The 23,054-nt window shown below is 39.2% G+C and overlaps 1 protein-coding gene across 14 annotated transcripts in view; it reads left to right on the top strand.

Moving 5' to 3' along the window:
- Nep1 (M13 family metallopeptidase neprilysin 1) overlaps positions 1-23,054 on the top strand; it is a 97,968-nt gene that overhangs the window by 53,874 nt on the left and 21,040 nt on the right. For all 14 annotated transcript variants that reach the window (XM_073977658.1, XM_073977656.1, XM_073977643.1 and 11 more), the window contains 2 exons: positions 22,051-22,104; positions 22,170-22,297. In XM_073977658.1, coding sequence (XP_073833759.1) covers positions 22,051-22,104; positions 22,170-22,297 — 182 coding nt within the window. The remainder of the gene's footprint in view (positions 1-22,050; positions 22,105-22,169; positions 22,298-23,054) is intronic.

The raw sequence follows: 23,054 nt of genomic DNA, 5'->3' as shown, positions 1-23,054 counted from the left end.
TGATTTTGTCTTAACATATGCGGGAGATCGTGACAACGTCTATATATCCTCTGTAGCCATAAGGCTACGTGTATGTTAGCCCCTGTATTGTCGTAGAGTACTTAAAAAATATATCTTATTTACCAATTTACTTTAATTAATCAAAATAGACAACTTTGTTAAGATACTGCGATAAATTAAAACAATTGTCGATATTGTATATCTACAAAATACATGTCAGTAATTCCCCAAAAAAGCCAAAAGAAATCCCAAGAAATAGTTGTCAAAAAACTACCTTAACATTCTTTATATTCACTCATCCATCATTCAGTAAAGTGCTTCAAATTAATTTAAGCACTCCCAAAATAATATCTTTATCACCCGTTTGGGAAAAGACACAACACATATAGATGTACGTATGTTCCGTTATTCCAAGCATGTTGAAGTTAAGTGATAACAACATTCGATTAATTAACAACAAAGTAAATCAAAATGACAATCTATTTCCAGGCCATTGAAAGTGTTTTGGAAATGTTACTAACATACATACGTATGTTTGTATATTGTGACAAAGAGGTTTAAACATTAAAGAAATAATAACGGAATTCATTCTTGCATTTAATGGGGACATCTTTCCAATGATTGCTATCTTTAAATAGACTTCTTTTTCTACCCACATAACCATTTCTTATGTCATGCGGACAGTTCTTTTTTTTTTTTTGCTTCACTTGATTCATCTTATTTTTCCCGCCATCTGTTTAGGACCCTTTAAGGAATACAGCAATAAACGGGCAATAACAAAAAGCCATAACAATAATACGGTTGGTCTCAATGTTGGCCAAAGCCATAGAAAAATAAGAAAACATAATTTCCTTTAATGTATCATCGGCAAGAAGCAACAGGCAGGCAGTCTACCAGTCAATATAAAAAAGAGACAAGTTTTTAACATTTCCATTTCCTTTTAGTCACACAGCAGCAACTCCAAGAAGAATACAATGGTCCAAGCAACCAGTCAACCAACCATCACAACCCAACCCCACTACGGCACCTCTTTTGAATAGAAAAAATACACAACCATATAAACGTTAATATGTGATCCCGATAAGAGGTAGCTTACACTCAGCTTTTCTCCTCCCTCTCTCCCTCCATCACCGGTAACTGTCATTCAACAACCCAACTTTATGACACCCACAAATCGTTTAAGTCATTTACGAGACAATGTACGATTATGGATGTTCACTCGTTCATTCGTTCGTCTTTTAAGTGTTGTGCTTGGAATGGGCTGTCACTTGTCAGATTACTGCTGGTATCCTTCCTACACTCACATCAAATATTCACATACACACATCCTTTTAATATATCCGGAAATAAAAGAGAGAAGATATATGAAGGACTGTGGTTTGCTTGGTTGATTATTTATAACATTAAATGAAAGGAAATTTTATTAGGTGGCTTCAGACAAAACGAGGATGTTCCACCATTATAGGAGGGAGGATTTTATCCATTAGTATGATTGAGAAATGGCTCATGAAAAAAGTAAAGTATCAATCGGTTTTGCCGACAGAGATATACCCCCAGCCTATGTGAATTTAAACTTTCATCTACGGACTGATCGAATGTATTTAGGGTCTTTTCAGAATTTTGTGGCCCTTCTTGGACGTTCGCGCTTGCCGACAAAAATGTGGATTGGGATTAAAGTTCTAAAAGGTTGCGGAGGAGGTACTTAATGGAATGGACCGACTTGGTCCATTGTGGAAGTGGATCTCATTTTGGAAGTCATATCTTTTCGATAGATATTGCACCCAATAGTCATTTCAGTGGGTCATCGTATAACTTTTGGACCCGTATAACAGGAATTATGGACTTATCCACGGATCCTCTAATAGACCCTAAACTGCACTTAAACAAAAATATTGATCTTTTGTGGAGGAGGTACCCTAAGGAGAGCACCAATATCCGCAATTTTAGTTAATGTTAAACTAAATTTTTACAAAATATTAGGAGATCCAAAGTTTGGATCTGAAACTAAGTTTGGACAAAATATGACGAAGGTTCTCAAGCCACTACATATGGTGCCATAGGGGTTTTTACACCTTTCGGGCTGTTTTCTAAAGTAGCATGGACTTACCCCTGAAAAAATGATACCGTCGTAATTGAAGCAGCGAATGCAAGTTGCTTCAACAAAAATCAAAGTGATTTGTGAGCAGGTCTTAAATTGAACATATCCGAAATTTTGTGTGGGAGGTACCCAGGGGAATGGACAAATATATTGCATGTTCGAACCTGATCTATATCTGGTAGATATATTAGGATGAGTAAAGTATGGACCAAATCGGTCACTCCCATCAAGAGTTATCGTGCGCCCAATTATTCCGAACATTTTTGAACTTTCGAGTGGAAGGTATCTGAAGGAGTTGACCGATATGGCTTGTCTTCGAATTTAAACTAAGTTTGGACAAAATATTATGAAGGCCAAATTTTGGACCGAATCGGCAGATCCGTTCGAGAGCAATCTTTCGCTTCAACTACTACACACGGTGTCGTAGGTAGAGGTGGGCGATTGTCGTGTTTCGTGGCACTAGAAAACACGACACAGCAAAGCTAAAGGGTTTAGTACTTAGTCGTCGCTAAAGTGGTGTAGTTGTTTATGTGCGTACTTGTTGTTTCGTGTTTTCTAGTGCCACGAACACGACAATCGCCCACCTCTAGTCATAGGGGGTTTTTTGCAGCTTTCAGGCTATTTTCTCAGAAAGTATGGACTTGCCCCTGATGAAACTTGTACCGTCTTATTAGGGACAGTAAATACAAGTTATTACAACAAAAATCAAAGCAATTCGAGAGCTGGTCTTATACTCAAGTTTTCCGAAATTTTGTGTGGGAGGTAGCCGCTTGAGTCCATATTGGAACCTCTTCTAAGTCTGTTAGAAATTTCACGATGTCCAACGTATGGACCAAGGCATATTTATATAAGGCAGATGCATGAATTACAAACTAACAAATTAAAAAAAAAACATTGTTGTTATTGAACTTTTAATACTTACTTTACTTATTTGGCCCATTACCGAGCATGTGTTCCATAGACCGAACTAAGAAAAGATCTCCATTCCTCTCTGTTTTTCGCTTGACTTTTTGGAATACCGCGCCTTTCCATTTCTTCGTCCACTTGTTTGCTCCATCGAAGCTTAGGCCTGCCGATTCTGCGTGCACCGCCATGTGGCATGTATTCATACGCCTTTTTAGCGGGTTCATCATCGCTCATTCTCATGATATGGCCTAGCCAACGCAATCGTTGCATCTCGATACGCTTAACTACGAGTATATTCATGTATAGCTCGTGGTTCATACGACGTCGATATTCACCGTCAACGCAAATCGGTCCGTAGATCTTTCGAAGAATTTTCCTCTCAAACACACCAAGCACTGCCTTATCTGCTTGCGCAAGTACCCATGCTTCGGAGCCATACATTAGCACGGGTAGTATCAGCGTTTTGTATAGTGTTATTTTTGTTTGACGAGGTGTGGCTTTGTTTTTAAATTGCTTACTTAGACCATAGTAGCATCTGTTGGCCAATACAATTCTTCTTCTTATTTCACAACTGATGTTGTTTGTTGTGTTTATGGCAGTGCCGAGGTAGACGAAGTCTTTAACTACCTCAACATTGTAGGTACCAACTTCCGCAGTTGGTCCGAGCTCTATGGACGCTTTGCGCGTCGACACCATCAATTTGGTCTTTTCGCCGTTTACCGCCAGATCCACTTTCGCAGATTCTGCTTCGACCTTCCTAAAGGTATCAGTTACTTCCTTTACTGATCGTCCCATGATGTGTATGTCATCAGCATAGGCAAGTAACATGTGGCTATTGGTGTAAATTGTGTCATTTCTTTTGACATTTGCATCTCTTATTACCTTTTCCAGCAAAATGTTGAATAGGTCACACGATAGGCTGTCTCCTTGTCTGAAACCTCTTTTGGTACAAAATTCTTCGGAGAGGTTCTTTCCAATTTTAACTGAGGACCTAGTATGAGTTAAAGTCATCTTACAAAGCCGACATTGCGTGGAATACCTATGATCGGAGGGGACTGTCGAATGCTGCTTTATAATCGACAAAAAGGTGAAATATGTCGATCTGCATCTCTTGGGTCTTCTCTAGGATTTGCCGCAGGGTAAATATCTGGTCAATGGTGGACTTGCCAGGTCTAAAGCCACATTGGTATGGTCCAACTATTTCGTTGACCATTGGCTTTAGTCGTTCGCACATTATACCTGACACTATCTTATAGGCAATAGGGAGAAGACTTATGCCCCTATAGTTTGAGCATACAGTCTTATCTCCTTTCTTGTGGACGGGACATAGGATGCTCAGGTTCCAATCGTCGGGTACGCGTTCTTCCTGCCAGATGGTGCTAACTAGCTGATGCATACACCTTATCAGCGCGTCGCCTCCGGTTTTAAACAGCTCGGCTGGTAAGCCATCGGCTCCTGCTGCTTTATTATTTTTCAGCCGGTTGATTGCTGTTTTTACCTCATCTTGGCCGGGCGGTATACACTCTATACCATCTTCTGCGATTGGATCTGTGGTATCATCGTCTTCGCTACTATTGGATACCAGCAGATTGGAGAAATGTTCCTTCCATATCTTGAGCACGCTATCTGTATCTGTTACCAGATTACCTTGCTGGTCTCTACAGGAGGATGTGCCTGTACCAAAGCCATCTGTTTGATGTTTCACTCTTCGGTAGAATTTTCGGACTTCATTCTGTCTCCTGTACATCTCGATTTTTTCACACTCCCGCTTTTTCTTGCGGAAAAGACGTTTCCCTTCTCTTCTTTTCTCCCGATATCTCTCTCGTGCGCTACGCGTTGCTACTGATTGTAAAGTAGCTCTATGTGCCGCATTTTTCTCTTCGGTAGCAGCACGACACTCCTGGTCATACCATGAATTCCTATGTGGAGGTCTCTGGAATCCAAGTATGGATTTTGCGGCTGTTTGCATGGAGTGGGTAATATGTTGCCATTGTGTTGTTATGTTATCGGGACAAGGAGTGCTCGCGTTAAGCAATTGGGCTAGTTGAGTGGAATATGCTGTGGCTATCTGTTGTGTTTGCAGCCTATCGATGTCCAACTTCCGCGTTGAGTCTGTTCGTGCTTTATTTGCAACGTTTAGACGGGTACGTACCTTTGCTGCAACAAGGTAGTGGTCCGAATCAATGTTTGCGCCTCGGAACGATCGTACATCCAACACGCTGGATGAATGTCTTCCATCTATTACAACATGATCAATTTGATTACTTGTTCTTTGATCTGGAGACAGCCAGGTGCCCTTATGAATATCGAGATGAATAAATCTGGTACTGCTAACTACCATGTTTTTTGCAGCTGCAAAGTCTATCAGCCTCATACCATTGTCAGATGTTTCACTGTGGAGACTGAATTTCCCGACTGTTGGGCCAAAGATATTCTCCTTTCCAATTTTGGCATTAAAATCGCCTAGAATGATTTTAATGTCATGGGCAGGGCAACGGTCATATGTTTCTTCTAAGCGCTCGTAAAATATGTCTTTGGTCTGTTCGTACTTTTCTTCAGTGGGAGCATAAGCGCAAATAAAGCTGATGTTGAAGAATTTAGCTTTTATTCGAATTGCAGCAAGTCTTTCATTCACTGGGGTGAAGCTGGATACCAGATGTTTTAGTCTCCGACTAACTACGAATCCGCAACCAAACTCATGCTTTACGTCATGGCAGCTATAATACAGTGCTTCACCTTTAGGTGTTGTTGTGACGCCTTTCCCAATCCATCGTATTTCCTGTATGGCAGTAATATCGGCCTTGTACTTTTCAAGTACGTCTGCCAATGCGAAGACTGCACCTTCTCTATAAAGAGTGCGAACATTCCAGGTGCAGATTCGCAGATCATGGTCCTTAAAACGTTTGCGGGGTTCGTAAACTTTAGTGGGGTTTGTTTTTCTTTTCTTTCGTTTTTTCATAGTAGGATGTTTTTTCTAGGGGAGGGTTACTAACCCGACGCCCAAACCCAACGCGCGGCACATGTTAGCTCACTACCTTTAACGGGTGTTAAAGGCAGTTCCCCAGGTGACACCACGGGGAGGTCAGTGTCCACTTGAGATGAAAGAGGGACCAAGATAAATCCTGGGCTTTGCCATGTTAAAGCCGGTCAAGACCGTTGCTTGGTATCATTCATCCCCTACGTCACCCAACTTGAACTTTTAATGTCAAAGAAAATATTGAATAATAGGAACGTTCTAAAAATTTTCTCAAGAAAACATAAATACGTTTTTTAAATCCTCTAAAATAGAACAAATTTGAATCAGAATGTAAAAATAAAGGATTGAAAACTGCCGTAGGTTCTTTTTATTACACGGTTACGATGAAAAGAAGTATTTTATGGTAACAAATTTTGAAGTTTCAAATTACATTTTGAAAACCAAATTTACAAAAATAGGTAAAAATACAGCTGACTGTCACTTATATAAATGTGCCTTGGTATGGACCAAATCGGTTTTTCCCTTCAAGAGGTATGGTGCGCACAAATTTTCCGAACATTTTCGAACTTTTATGGGGGAGGTACCTGAAGGGAGTGGACCGATATAACCCATTTTCGAACTTAAACTATTTTGGACAACATGTTAACAAATCCACATTTTGGACCGAATCGGTTGATCCGTTTGAGAGTTATCGTGCGCACCAGCCAGCCAGACAGGCACACAGAAAGACGAACGGACATGGCTAAATCAACTCCAAATTTTCTGAAACGGATTTCGTCCAAACATACTTGGGGTCTACTACCATTATTTATATGAGACACATTTTGCCCGTATGAAAGTGTATACATATATCCTCGTTAGCATAAATGCTGAGGATATAACAATAATAACAAAAGAGCAAATTATGACACGAATGTAAAAATGTTTCGCCAAAATTACCTAATCTAAAAAAATGTGTTCAACCAGGTGGTACCTTTATATTGGGGCCATATCTTGAGAAGCTTTTTAACTTCAGGCAACCTCAAATGTCAAGCTAAGGATAGTTACGTCAAACAATGCAGCTAAGACCCTCAAAATACCGAAAATCGGGAGGTGCCGTTATATGGGGGCTATACAACAACATGGACCTTTATTGACGATTTTTGGTGGATAAGTTTGATGACCTCTGAGAGCCTCAAATGTCAAATTAGAGCTAGTTCGGTTAAAAAATCTAGCTAAAATCCTAAAAATACCGAATGAGAGGTACCGTTAATGGGGGCTATACAAAAACATGGACCTATGTTAACGATTTTTGCTGGATAAGTTTCGTGACCACTGAGAACCTTAAACCGAAAATCGGGGGTTATCGTCTATTATGGTTAAGCAATCACCGATTCAGAGAACAGTCCAACCCTTCTGACGTTAGCCCCGTAGAATCAAACCGGGAGTTCCTCAAGGTGGAACTATTTAACCTATACATTTCCAGTGTTCAACCCCCTCCATACAGATCGTTACGTTTTCGAATGATTGTACAATTATGGCGTCGGGTACTTTCCCTAATGTCATTGGTGAAAGACGGAACTCATCTTTAACCGAGAATAGTCGGTAATTTTTGAGCGAGAAATTTACAATATTATAAGACAATCATGTTGACTATATACATACATACGTATGTATGTATGAGCCAGTGTGGTCCGCATATATAAGTACAATGGAATGACATTGAAACCTGTAAAAACTGCAACAGGTGCCTCATCATGCCATCAGTTGACCATATGCATATGGAAACCAAGATTTTTCGCGTACTGCAACACATAGGCTGACTTCCGAAACGTCAGTTGCTTTGTATTCGTGCATGAAACTAGGGGTTCTTAGAGTTCCCCACTACTGCAATTTCATAAAATTTCTCTAGTATGGAACTCGAGCTAAGAACCCCTAGTTTCATGAACGAATACAAATCAACTGACGTTTCGGAAGTCAGCCCTTCGTATACTCTGGCGAGCATTCACACAGATACAATCGAAGATGCCATAAACAACCATTGTGTGAATGCGTCCGTCTATAGGAGCTTAAGAACGTCAGGTGCCACAACAAACAAAAGTTATTTTGGCGATGTTTAAAGGAACATAACTATATTTATGACACCTATAATAGAAACGCCTAAAATTACGCAGGAATTTAGAACAATTAAGTCTATAATTCCTCTTTTTATACACTTTCATTCGGGCAAAATGGGCCTCATCGAAATAATGGTTTCAGACCCCAAGTATGTTTTGACGAAAACTGACAATTTGGAGTCGATTTAGCCATATCCGTCCGTCTGTCTGGCTGGAGCGCATGATAACTATCAAACGGATTAACCGATTTCGTCCAAAATTTGGCTTTCGTAATATTTTGCCCAAACTTAGTTTAATTTCGAAGATGGGTTATATAGGTCCACTCCATGGGTTATATACGCTTTGATTTTTGTTGCAACAACTTGTACTCAGGTCCCCTCATACGGCGGTTCAAGTTTAATCAGGAGCACATCCATACTTCCTGAGAAAATAGGAGCAAAAAACCCTTATGACACCGTTTATGGTGGTTGGAGCGCAAGAGAACTCTCGAACGGATTTGCCGATTCGGTCCAAAATTTGGCCTTAGTAGTAATTTGTCCAAACTTAGTTTATGTTAGAAGATAAGCCACATCGGCCCACTTCTTCATTTACCTGCCCCACAAAAAGTTCAAAAATGTTCGGGAAAATTGTGCGCACGATAACTCTTAGAGGGAGTGGCCTATTTGGTCCACACTTTACATATCCTAATATTTACTATATTTGTCTATTCCTTCGGGTACCTCCCACACAAAGTTTCGGATAAATTCACTTTAAGACCTGCTCTCGAATCACTTTGATTTTTGTTGAAGCAATTTGCATTCGTTGCCGCCATTACGACGCTAAAAGTTTTTTAGGGGCAAGTCCATACTTCTTGAGAAAACAGCCCAAAAGGTGTACAAAAAACACCTATGGCACCATATCACTCTCGAACTGATCAACCGATTTGGTACAAATGTTGTTCTTCGTCATGCTTTGTCCAAACTTTGTTTCAGTTCGAAGATGGGCAATACCGTTTCACAACTTCCTGTACTTCCCCCCAAATATTTAAAAATGTCACTAAAATGGTATGCACGATATCTCTTGAACGCGACAACCAATTTGGTCCAAACTTTGGATCTCCTAATATTTTGTCCAAATTTTTTTTGACTTCTAAAATGGCACATATCGGTCCTCTCCTTAGGGTACCTCGACCTCAAAAGTTCAACATTTGTTTCTAAGTGCAGTTTAGAGTCTGTTCGAAGATCCTGTGGAAATGTATACCGATGCTGTTCGTTGTACAGCGACATTATGTTTTCCGTGGACAAGTTCATGCTTCCTGGCATACTGGTCTAAAAGTTATACGATGACCCACTGAAATGACTAGTGGGCGCGATATCTATCGAAAAGATATGACTCCCAAAATAAGATTCACTTCAATAATGGATTATATCGGACCATTCCTTCAAGTACCTCCTCCGCAACACTTTTGAACTTTAATCCTAATCCACATTTTTGTCGGCAAGTTCAAATGTCCAAAAAGGGACACAAAATTCTGAAAAGATACTAAATACATTCGATCAGTCCGTAGATGAAAGTTTCAATTCACATAGGCTGAGGCTATATCTCTTTCGGCAAAACCGACTGATACTTGTTGTTTTTTATAAGTCATACTATGAGGGTATTTAGCTATTGACAATGCCGACTAATATATTTCTATGAAGGAAGGATGTCAGAGATATTTCCAAGTGAAATAAGTTTATATAAAGTAATATGCATATCTCGTTTATATTTTTTGGTTGTAAAAGTGTGGTCATCCGTACTTCCAAAATGATACCAACCTGTATTGTAAATTTTTTATCATTTTAGAACCACAACAAATTTTTGTTGTTGTTCATGCAAAATTTATAATAATTAATTTGTATAAAAAGGGGCTCGAATTCAGAAACCTGTTGTGCAAATTAAATTAAAAAAAAAACAATAGTCTTGTTAATGATAAGAATCATTGCGAAATTTATTCAAATATTCACAAAAAATATCAGATAATATTTCACATTTATTTATTGTTTATTGTCAATTTATACACACTCTTTGTGTTAAGCTTCGATATTAAGAATAAAGTGATTATTAAAAGGGTCATTAATTAATCAATTTCCACTAAAGTCACCTGTTTTGTATAAAAGTAGAATTAGGTAATATTTGTGAGAAGATAAGCAAATTAACAGAAACGTGTTAAATTTGAAAATATTCGATCATATACTGTGGAACTTCTTTATAAAGTAGCTGCTAAAGAAGAACAACTAAGAAAAGCGTTAAGTTCGGTCGGGCCGAACTTTTTATACCCTCCACCACAAATTTCAGCCATTTCGGTGGATTAATGTGGCCACAACCTTCAAAATACCGAAATTCGGAAGGTACCGTTCTATGGGGGCTATATGATGGCGTGGACCTATACCAACAAATTTCTGGGGGATAGTTTTATACGCCTAAAGAAGACTAAATACCAAATTTCAGCCATATCGGTGTGATAATGAGGCTAAAACGTTCAAAATATCGAAAATCGGGAGATATTGTATTATGGGGGCTATATCAACACGTGGACCTATATAAACATTTTATGGTAGAAATGTTTCTTAGCCTCTGGAAACACAAAATACAAAGTTACAACCGATTCTTTGGTCAAATGGGTCTAATACATTCAAAATCTATTAAAATGACGCGTAATTTATAAGGGGTCTTATATGGGGGCTATACCAAAACGTGGACCTATATAACCCAACTTTGGTAGGAATTTTTTTTGGCCTCTGGAGACACAAAGTACCAAATTACAACCAATTCGGTGGTAAAATGGGCCAAATATCTTAAAAATTCCTTAAAACGACGACGCGTCATTTTGTATGGGGGCTATACGAAAGCGTGGACCTACATAGCCCGCTTTCAATACCAAAAGTAATATAACTACGTAAATATAACATATTTTCCCAAAATTTCATCAACCTACGTCAATCCGTTCGGACGCTAGAGTGATTTCCACAGACGGACGGACATGGCTATATCGATGTAGAATTGCACGCTGATCAAGAATATATATACTTTTTGGGGTCTACAATGATTATTTCGAGTAGTTACAAACGTAGTGACAAACTTAATATACCCCCATCCTATGGTGGAGGGTATAAAAATTAATGCTTTATAGGGAAAATGCAATATTTGTACTTTTTTAATCAATTTGTAAAAGAGAAATATTTGTTATGGAGAAGTTCGATTGTACCTTGTCTTTAGAACAAAATTATTTTTTAGCAAAATTGTTTTATTTTATTTAAAGTTTTTCGACCTTTTGAAATTTTGTTTATGATTTTTTAAGACTTCGTCTTATTGGGCTATAAGGTCTTCGTAATCAATGAAAATAAAGACTATTTTTATACCCTCAGCATTTATGCTAACGAGGGAATATACACTTTTATACGGGCAAAATGTGCCTCATCGAAATAATGGTTTTAGACCCCAAGTATGTTGGGACGAAATGTGTTTCAGACAATTTGGAGTTGATTTAGCCATGTCCTTCCGTCTGTCTACGACAGTAAAAGTTCTTTCAAGGGCAAGTCCATACTTCTTGAGAAAAAAGTTGTAAAACCCCCTATGGCACCATATGTAGTGACTGGAGAGCTCGAACGGAATACTGCGTTCGTCCACACTTTGGATATCGTAATATTTCTTCGAATATTAGATGAAATTCGAAGGTGAAAGGAGTGGACCTTCCGATACCTCCCCCACAAAAGTTCGAAAATATTCGCTAAAATGGTACTCTAAATATTGTCGCTTTAATCCTATCCATATTGTTTTGAAAACCCCCCTAAATACGTAAGTTTTTTTTGGAAAAAAGTATTTCAATCCACACAGGCTAAGGGTATATCTCCGTCGGCAATGTCGACTGATATTTTTTTACTTGTTGTTATACACTTTCATACGGGCAAGTATGTTTGGACGAAATCTGTTTCAGACAATTTGGAGTTGATTTAGCCATGTCCGTCTGTCTGGCTGGCTGGAACGCACAATAACTCTCGAACGAATTAACCGATTCGATCCAAAATTTGGTTTTTGTAATATTTTGTCCAAACATAGTTTAAGTTCGAAGATGGGTTATAGCGGTCCACTCCTTCCGGTACCTCCCCCACAAAAGTTCGAAAATGTTCGGAAAATTTGTGCGCACGATAACTCTCGAAGGCAGCAACCGATTTGGGCCATACTGTGCACATTGTGATATTTCTAGCATACATAGATCATGGTTATAATATGGACTATCAAGTCCTTCGGGTACCTCCCACACAAAATTTCGGAAAAGTGCAGTTTAGGAACTCATCCCGAATCGTTTTGATTTATTTTGATACCTTAATGACCCTATTACGATGGTACAAGTTTAATGAGTGGCAAGTCCATACTTCTTGGGAAAATGACTCGAATGCTGTAAAAACAGCTACGGTCAACAAGCACCACCTTCGAATTTCACCACCAGCCACGCGCACGACAACTTTCATAGCGAATACTGCGTAATATTTCTTCGAATATTAAAAAAATCGACGGTGGTGCTTATAGGTCCACTCCTTCCGGTAGCTTCCTCATAAAAGTCCGAAAATATTCGCTAAAATGGTACGCGCGATATCTTACAAACGGAGCAACCGATTTGGTCCAAACTTTGCATCTCGAAACTTAGTTTACGTGCAAAAGTGGGCCCTATCGGTCAACTCCTTGGGGTAAAATCCACACAAATGTCCAATATTTTTGTACGTTTAAGGGTCTTTTCGATGATCCTTTGGAGATTTTCACCGAAGATACTCCTAGTGGCCCTGTTTACAGCAATATTATGTTTTTCGTGGGCAAGTCCATGTTTCCTGATATAATGCTCCAAAAGGTCTAAATTATAATGTGACCAACTAAAATTAGTGGCGGTCGCGATTTCCATCCCGCGATATCCTCCCACTTCTAAAATTGACTATGTCGGTCTATTCCTTTAGGTACCACCCCTGCAAAACTTTTGAGCTTTAATCCAAATACATATTTTTGTCGGCAACTTCGTACATCAAAAATTCCAAAAACCCTCTAAATACCAGCGTACGTAAAAATACTTCAAATAGCATTTCCAATCGTTTCGTTTCGTATTTTCCATAGGAACAATACAAAACGAAACATAACCCACGTTGACCGAACTCGCTGTTTAGTTTAGTTTTGTTTACATTCGTGAGTGCGAACAAACGAATATCGAAAAGTTCGCAATTCCACAACAACAGATAGAAAACGAAAAAGTTCAAAACACATGAACAATTCAATCAATGAATGATTCGTTTGGTGGTTGAAAACATCAACCTCAACCACGTAGTATGTTCAGTGTGTTGATTTTAGCGATAGGAGGGTTGTTAAGCAATCAAATGTGTGTGTGACTGAGTGTGTCGCTAATCATTTCGCACAGTAAATGTTTGCCAACTTTTTTTTTTCGCTAGTGAGTGGAACAATTTGGCAAACCATAGCCGAAATTACATTTCAGCAATCGTACAGTATTCATCTTTTTACATTGAAAAGTTTGTGGTTTTGTTTTGGTTGTGAGAATGAAAAGATTCAGAGAAGCTTAAAAGTTTGTGGCGTTGTGTGATTGGTACGAGAATCGATTTGTTTGTTTACGTTCATTGCTAAATACATACTTTTCTGAAAACAAGTGTTTCAATTCAAGTAGGTAGAGGGTATATCTCCGTCGGCAAAGTCGACTGACACTTTTTTACTTGTTCTATCCGACGTTTCGTTGGGATTTTCCAACTTCTTATTTTTTTTATTAATAAATAATCTGCCGTCACTTTTACATTAAAATTAAATTAACTGTAGGTTACACTGTGTGTAATTTTTCGAGTCATGGTTTATTAACCATATTCTGACACCACAGCGTGATACAATGCCATAAATAAGAAGACACGTGTCTCGGCGTTTTTCCCTATCACTTCAACTTTCGCGGTTATGGGCCCCGAAAGACCTGAGGCTTTGATGTCAAAAGGGATCATTTTGTCAGCCACATATCTTCTAAACCGCTAAGAATTTGGGTTTACTCGTGGAAGCAAAGTTGTAGCTCTCGTCCTAAAAAATAATAATCGTGAACACATAAAATCCTTTCAACCTTATCTTCAAGGTCGAAATCGTCAATGTCAAATTTCCATTATAATAAATAGAAGCAAACAACCAACTAGAAAAATATACCTTACCTTAGTAAACAACTTTCTAGAACATACGAACTCTGTAGAAACGGTTCTTAATTGTCAAAATAGCAAAACAAATGCGATTTTTATCCTCTTTTCTTGGTTTCCGCTCGATAGATATTAAACAGTTCAACATTCAAGAAAACAATCAACACAATAATGTTGCAAAGATATCAGCAAACAACTTTTTGGAACATACGAAATGTCTATGACCGCTTCTTAAATGCGACAATAGCCAACAACTTTTGAAAATATTAGATTATTATACCTTTTTCCCCTATTCTGGTCTACAGATACCAAACCGCCCAAAAATTAAGGATGGAGTTAACTACAAAAATATACCTCAGATTTCAATAAACAACTTTCTAGAACATATAAAGATTCTAGGAAATTATTATTTAAGCTGAAATTCGCAAACAATAAAATTATTATTAATGGTTCCCCCTGGTCTGGAAATAACAAACTATTCAATACTCAAGGAAATTTGAAAGGTTTGTTATTTACGGATCTGAACAGGAAAGAATGATTTAAAATAATCGAATTTTGAGGTTGATGAACCGTTCTTAGAATCTTTATATGTTCTAGAAAGTTGTTTATTGAAATCTTAGGTACATGTTTGTAATTGACTGTATCCTTTATTTTTGCGCGGTTGGATTCTGTGGGCCAGAATAGGAGAGAAAAAATATAAAAATCTAAAATTTTCTAAAAATACGACTATTTACTTCGTATTTTTAACGTCTGTGATTTTAGTATTAAGACTACTGTGATATTTATATCCATATTTTTAATTATTTTTGCTTTTATTTTTATTCCATTTGTTGTGTCGTTTTTTCAACAAGCCTACAATTAATTTAATTTTGATGTAAAACTGACGAGAGATTATTTTTTAATAAAAAGTTATCCCTGAAAATGTAGGAAAATCCCAACGAAACGTCGGATAGAAAAATGAAATAAATAATCTTTAGACCTTATAGCCCGATAAGTCGAAGCCTTAAAAAATCATAAATATATATATATATATATATATATATATATATATTTTGTCACAAGAATATAAGAATCATTTTGCCAAATTTTTACATATAGATACAAATAATAATTTATTATTTAATATAACAAAAATTGATATTAAACATGTTTTGAACATCCCATAGGTTATTACATCTTAAATACTTTTAAATACTACAATGATATATTGAATTTTTGTAATGAGAAAGTCATAAGCTGATTTAAAGTACACATTTATACTTCAGAAGGCAAAAAGCATTAATGTTTTCACTGTAATCGTTAAAACCTCTTTAGAATCTGCATAAATTCTCATCAGTTTTGAGGTAAAAGATTTTTTTTCCATACTTTTTATACTTTTAAACATATTTATGGGAGGTTTGTCTACTTACGAGTTTTGATTCTTCTTGTGTGCAGCATACATCCGACATGTGGTGACATAAAATAATCATCAAAATTATTTAACTGAAGATAGGTAACAACAAGGAAGTGGAAGGAAGTTGTCATAAAAAAACCTCTCAGTGACTGATTAAAATAAATGCTCTTCACTTTTTCCAAGAATGTCATAAGACTATGTGGAGTATAATTTTCATTACATATTCTTGTGAATGAAAAGCGTCAATGATAATTTAAATGTGTGTCTGTGTGCGTTGTTTTTCTGCAAATGCACATTTAATAAGAAAGAATGCAAACAATTTGTCGTTGGTATTTTATTAACAAATTTAAGAAATGAAAAAAGGCGAATAATTAATGTTTAATTATATGCATAATATATTAAGTATTCGACAACCTGAATTAAAATTGGGAAATTATTATTTTTGCTTTACACTAAGATATAGAGCATTTGTTCAAACCAAGACCAAGTATCCAATCCTCTATATGTGTCACTTAACTCTACCAATTTTGAATACCATGATTTTTTATCTGGTGCTTTACCTGAGATTGCCACAACTCGGAAACGACCAAAGGAGTGTAGTGTTGGCTGAACAGATTGATAGCTCATCTACGTTTTGCACGATCAATGAGGACGCCCCTACAAGAATTAGCGAAGAATCTCACAGTTCGCCTGACATAGCCATGTTGTTGTTGTAACAGTGATTATTATTATTATGTTTGTATGATCGTTTTTCAACATCAGCTTTATTTGCGCTCATGCTCCCACTGAAGAAAAGGACGAACAGACCAAAGATATATTTTACGAGCGCTTAGAAGAAACATATGACCTTTGACATTAAAATCATTCTGGGCGATTTTAATGCCAAAATTGGAAAGGAGAATATCTTTGGCCCAACAGTCGGGAAATTCAGTCTCCACAGTGAAACATCTGACAATGGTATGAGGCTGATAGACTTTGCAGCTGCAAAAAACATGGTAGTTAGCAGTACCAGATTTATTCATCTCGATATTCATAAGGGCACCTGGCTGTCTCCAGATCAAAGAACAAGTAATCAAATTGATCATGTTGTAATAGATGGAAGACATTCATCCAGCGTGTTGGATGTACGATCGTTCCGAGGCGCAAACATTGATTCGGACCACTACCTTGTTGCAGCAAAGGTACGTACCCGTCTAAACGTTGCAAATAAAGCACGAACAGACTCAACGCGGAAGTTGGACATCGATAGGCTGCAAACACAACAGATAGCCACAGCATATTCCACTCAACTAGCCCAATTGCTTAACGCGAGCACTCCTTGTCCCGATAACATAACAACACAATGGCAACATATTACCCACTCCATGCAAACAGCCGCAAAATCCATACTTGGATTCCAGAGACCTCCACAAAGGAAATCATGGTATGACCAGGAAGAGAAAAATGCGGCATATAGAGCTACTTTATAATCAGTAGCAACGCGTAGCGCACGAGAGAGAAATCGGGAGAACAGGAGAGAAGAGAAGCGTCTTTTCCGCAAGAAAAAGAGAGAAATGGAAAAGCGGGAGTGTGAAAAAATCGAGATGTACAGGAGCCAGAATGAAGTCCGAAAATTCTACCAAAGAGTGAAATATCAAACTGATGCCTTTGGTACAGGCAAATCCTCCTGTAGAGACCAGCAAGGTAATCTGGTAACAGATACAGATAGCGTGCTCAGGATATGGAAGGAACATTTCTAAAATCTGCTGGTATCCAATAGTAGCGAAGACGATGATACCACAGATCCAATCCCAGAAGATGGTATAGAATGTATACCACCCGGCCAAGATGAGGCAAAAACAGCAATCAACCGACTGAAGAATAATGAAGCAGCAGCAGCCGATGGCTTACCAGCCGAGCTGTTTAAAACCGGAGGCGACGCGCTGATAAGGTGTATGCTTCAGCTAGTTAGCACCATCTAGCAGGAAGAACGCGTACCCGACGATTGGAACCTGAGCATCCTATGTCCCGTCCACAAGAAAGGAGATAAGACTGTATGCTCCAACTATAGGGGCATAAGTCTTCTTCCTATTGCCTATAAGATAGTGTCAGGGATATTGTGCGAACGACTAAAGCCAATGGTCAACGAAATAATTGGACCATACCAATGTGGCTTTAGACCTGGCAAGTCCACCATTGACCAGATATTTATCCTGCGTCAAATCCTAGAGAAGACCCAAGAGATGCAGATCGACACATTTCACCTTTTTGTCGATTATAAAGCAGCTTTCGATAGTCCCCTCCGATCAAAGGTATTCCATGCAATGTCTGAATTTGGTATGCCCGCAAAGCTCATCCGGCTTTTTAAGATGACTTTAACTGATACTAGGTCCTCAGTTAAAATTGGAAAGAACCTCTCCGAAGAATTTTGTACCAAAAGAGGTTTCAGACAAGGAGACAGCCTTTCGTGTGACCTATTCAACATTTTGCTGGAAAAGGTAATACGAGATGCAAATGTCAAAAGAAATGACACAATTTACACCAATAGCCACATGTTACTTGCCTATGCTGATGACATACACATCATGGGACGATCAGTAAAGGAAGTAACTGATACCTTTAGGAAGGTCGAAGCAGAATCTGCGAAAGTGGGTCTGGCGCTAAACGGCGAAAAGACCAAACTGATGGTGTCGACGCGCAAAGCGTCCATAGAGCTCGGATCAACTGTGGATGTTGATACCTACAATTTTGAGTTAGTTAAAAACTTCGTCTACCTCGGCACTGCCATAAACACAACAAACAACATCAGTTGTGAAATAAGAAGAAGAATTGTATTGGCCAACAGAGGCTACTATGGTCTAAGTAAGCATTTTAAAAACAAAGCCACATCTCGTCAAACAAAAATAACACTATACAAAACGCTGATACTACCCGTGCTAATGTATGGCTCCGAAGAATGGGTACTTGCGCCAGCAGATAACACACCAAGCACTGTTTGAGAGGAAATTTCTTCGAAAGATCTACGGGCCGATATGCGTTGACGGTGAATATCGACGTCGTATGAACCACGAGCCATATAAGCTATACAAAGACATGAATATAGTTAAACGCATCGAGATGCAACGATTGCGTTGGCTAGGCCATATCATGAGAATGAGCGATGATGAACCCGCTAAAAAGGCGTATGAATACATGCAACATTGCGGTGCACGCAGAATCGGCAGGCCTAAGCTTCGATGGAGCATACAAGTGGATGATGAAATGAAAAGACGCGGTAAACAGTCAAGCGAAAAACAGAGAGGAATGGAGATCTTTTCTTAGTTCGGTTCTGTAATGGGCCAACTAAGTAGTATGTTCGTTTTTCTGTTCAATCAGGCTCTGGGTCTATCGCCAGTTCCAGGAAAATGGCTGCTTCGATGGGATGTAGCCACAGATCCACTAGAGTTAGATGCGTAGGTTTGGCGGGCAGTTTAAAAGGTGCTTTGTGTCGTGCGGGCCCATGCCGCATACTGGGCAAATATGTTGGACAGCACGATCGACTTCCGCCCAATATCCCGAGCAGCTGACGCTCCTCAGCTGCGATATATGGGTGATGTACTCCGAGGACTTTATTCACACTATACTTGCCTATGGCCTTAGCAGCTGCATCCGTGTGAATTCTATTTAAACCTGCTCGACGTGCATGTATGTAGATCTAGGTGTTATATCGTTGGACCTCTCCCTCTAGAGCGTGGTTACCCTTGCTGATGTGCCTGAAAGTGTCGGACCTACCCACCAGATGGTGATTGGAATGGCTCTCACGGTAACACCCAAGCAATTACTACAACGAAAACATCTCATTGTGTTGCTGTACTGGAAGAATCTTTGCCTCTTCATGTAGATGGTCCACTGAAGACTTGAGGAGGCACCCTGATGCTGTTCTCAGGGCGGCATTCTGACAGGTTTGAATCTTTTTCCAAGTCGTATCGGGGACCAAACTGGAGCCGCATAGCTAACCACAGACCGACCTACCAATAAGGTTTCTTTATCTGCACCCCAAGTGCAGCCGTCTAGGGACTTCGGGACCTTGTTCCTACTTTTCAGTTTGTCGCTGATAGCTGTGGCGTGTGCGCACGACTTGAATGTAGTGTCGAATGTGACCCCTAAAATTTTGGGGCTGTTTGTGGTCGGAATTCTACTACCGAATACGTTACGATCTCGATGCCCTCTGGAGGGGGCGGAATACTGGAGAGGTAGAGGTTACACAGTTCCGGAGATATCACCCAACCTTGGGGAACTCCCTGTTTCACTCTACGGGGTTTGGACTTCTTGTTCCTGAATTCCACGTACGCCTGGCGTCCACACATATAATTGGCTATCCAACGTTTCAATCTTGGCCGGAGGGTAGTCTGTTCAATGTTCTCAAACAGCGAGGAGTGCCTGACTGTATCCAAGTTTTTTCATAAGTCAAGCTGCACCATCACTGTTCTATCAGACGGCGGTCTGTGGTTGAGTCCTTGTCAAATATATGTGGAGATGGCGTGTAGCGCTGTTGTCGTGCTGTGCTGCTTACGGAATCCATGCTGATGATCGGCAACTTGATAGCTATTTCTGATACTGGGGAGGACTAAAGCCTCAAGGGTCTTTGCTACGGGAGACAAAAGCGAAATCGGCCAGTACGATTCACCTTTGCTGGCATCCTCGCCTGGCTTCCGTAGTGGGACCACCATGTCCATTTTCCAGAACTCGGGAACAATGAGGGTAGCTAGTGACAAGTTGAAAACTTTAGTAAGATACTCCACTCTCGGCTCACCCAGCTGCTTCAGCATTACCATAGAGATTCCATTAGGACCCACCGCTTTGGATGATTTAGCGTTCCTGGTGGCATTGGCAACATCAACATCCATTGTGAACTGTGGTGGTTCATCCTCGGCAGGAAGAGATCTGATGCGACGTAATACTCTTCTCTTAGCCCTGTCACTATCGGGGTGCTCGACAAGCTGTCTATTGAAATATCGTGCGCACCTCTTCGGGTCAGTCAACGTAACATCGCCAAACGTGACTGAGGTCCTATCTTCCCTTCTTCCAGGGTTCGAGAGTGACTTAACCAATTTTGCATCTCTTCACATTATTCGACCACTTGTTCTGCTTATGCTCGCCGACCAGCCTGCTAACTTCCAGTGTCAGCTCCCTGAATCTGGGGTCATTGGGGTTGGCTCGACGAAGCTCATCACGCTCATTTGCTAATCCCGTCGCCTCTGCTGGGAAGTTTGGTCTTACTTCGGGTATTCGACCAGCAGGGATATGGCGAGCGGCTGCAGCAGTGATGATGTCTCGGAACGTCATTTCCGCTACTCGAACATCAGAAGGATTAGGCAGTTCTCTGAAGCGGGATTGGTGAACTCTCTGAAACTCGGCCAATCAGTTTTCGTATGATTGACAAATGTGCGGCGTTCAGAGGTGATGGAATCGGGTGATCTGCTAATGGAGACAATTATGGGGAGATGGTCTGATCCAAGGGAAATTACGGGTTGCCAGATAACGTCATTTGTCAGACCAGGTGACACGATGCCTATGTCTGCCGAACTGTGACACTCTCCTCTAATTCTGGTAGGGGCGTCCTCATTGACCGTGCATAACCATAGTTACGTGACGGGTTACTATATCAAGGTGTACGGGTTACGATATCAAGGTGTACAGGGACGGCTCGTGTGTCTTCTCGGAAGAACTAAACATATCTATAAGACGTCAGTCAGTAACTAAAGGGAATATCATCAAGTACCACTGACGCAGCTGCGAAAACGAACAAGGAGAGGAAAAAGTTGAGCATCTCCTCTGTCCATCCAACGAACCGCCCGATTTTAGGTATTTTAATTTTTTTTTAAATAAATGTTGGAATGTGGTTTTCAGTTACATTTTCTGAGCGAATTAGCTGTGATTTGACATTTAAGTTCACAGCTATATGTAGAGGCAAAGCCCCCCATACAACATCAGCTGCATTTTTTTCAGTTTAGAAGGGAACATCTTTCCTTTAGCTACCGCTCTTGGTGAAATGTACCACATGTTGTGTTTTTGTACTGATTCCAACGATATATCGTTTTTTTCTGGGAAATGTATGCTTCCCGAGATATGGGCTTGAAAATTCCACAAATACCCATCATTGCCTTCGCCGGGGATTAAAGACTTTCTCCTACAGACAGATGCAATTCTCGGGTACGGAAAAAATATTTTTCAATTGCAAATTGAGCTCTCCCGTGTCTATCTGAGATGAAGGGCCAATACAGGTCTAGGATATTGCCCAAACTTTATCCCTAGCACATATGTAGATTAGAATTAGATAACATTATAAATGTTTTTAAAGTGGAACAAGCATTTCTCGCCTCAAAGCCCTTAAGTTGTTTGTTGAAAAATGTCTTCATAATATTTCTCTATATTTTTTTCAGAATTCATATCAGAAAAAGATGACATCTGTTTGACAGAGGAATGTGTGAGAACGGGTAAGAAGTAATGCAAGTCAAATGGAATTTAAGAAATCAACTGATTTAGATTATTTGTGTCATAGCGGCCTATTTATTATCAGCCATGGACACGAGTGCGAATCCATGTGAGAATTTTTTCCAATACGCCTGCGGAACATGGAATAAAGTTCATATAATACCAGAGGATCGAAGTTCTATAAGCACTTTTGAGGTAAGTTAAAAGAAGAGTTTGAAATAAAAATAGAAATTTTTCAATGTATATCTAAGGTCTAACAGCTCAACTCGAAAGAGATTTAATTAAATATCACTACAATTGACCTTCGCCTTAATAAGGCAAAAATAAAAAAATAATTTCAGCATGAGCCTGGCTGGGATTCGAACCTGGGTCTCCGACAACTGAGTGTCAAGGTTGCCGGCGTCTTAGCGTTCTGAGCCACCATCAACTTGTCAAAACTTTAGTAGACAATAATTGATGATCAAAAACAAATCTTCTGATATAGAGGATCAATTACTAATGACGTAGGAATAGAACTTACCATAGTATTTGTAAACATTGAAAAATGGGATTACCAAGCAGGACTATAGGAAAAGTTTGGAGTTTCAATTAACTGACATAATTTTGCATATGCATTTATCTAATGAAGTGCGATATATATACTATTTACCAAGCTTTGCCTTCGTCTGCCACAAAACAACATCCTAATACGCCTGAAGATCGGCTTAACCACCCGTTAAACGTAGCGTAATGGTTGTATGTGTGGGACTTCGGTAGACTTCAATGTATATCTAAGGTCTAGCAGCTCAACTCGAAAGAGATTTAATTAAACGATATATATGGTCGTAACAACAGTATATATGGTTGTAACAACAATATATATTGTTTTTTAAAAACTTTTGTGGTAAGATTAACCCAACTAAATACATTTTTATTTATATTTTACTCTCAATAACTGATTTATGGTTGATCA

The sequence above is a fragment of the Musca autumnalis genome, unplaced genomic scaffold (assembly GCF_047663935.1).
Source record: "Musca autumnalis isolate F117 unplaced genomic scaffold, ASM4766393v1 scaffold_3, whole genome shotgun sequence".
In the NCBI taxonomy this organism is placed as follows: domain Eukaryota; kingdom Metazoa; phylum Arthropoda; class Insecta; order Diptera; family Muscidae; genus Musca; species Musca autumnalis.
The sequence above is the reverse complement of the archived record's forward strand: the minus strand, read 5'-3'. Positions and strand labels throughout refer to the sequence as shown.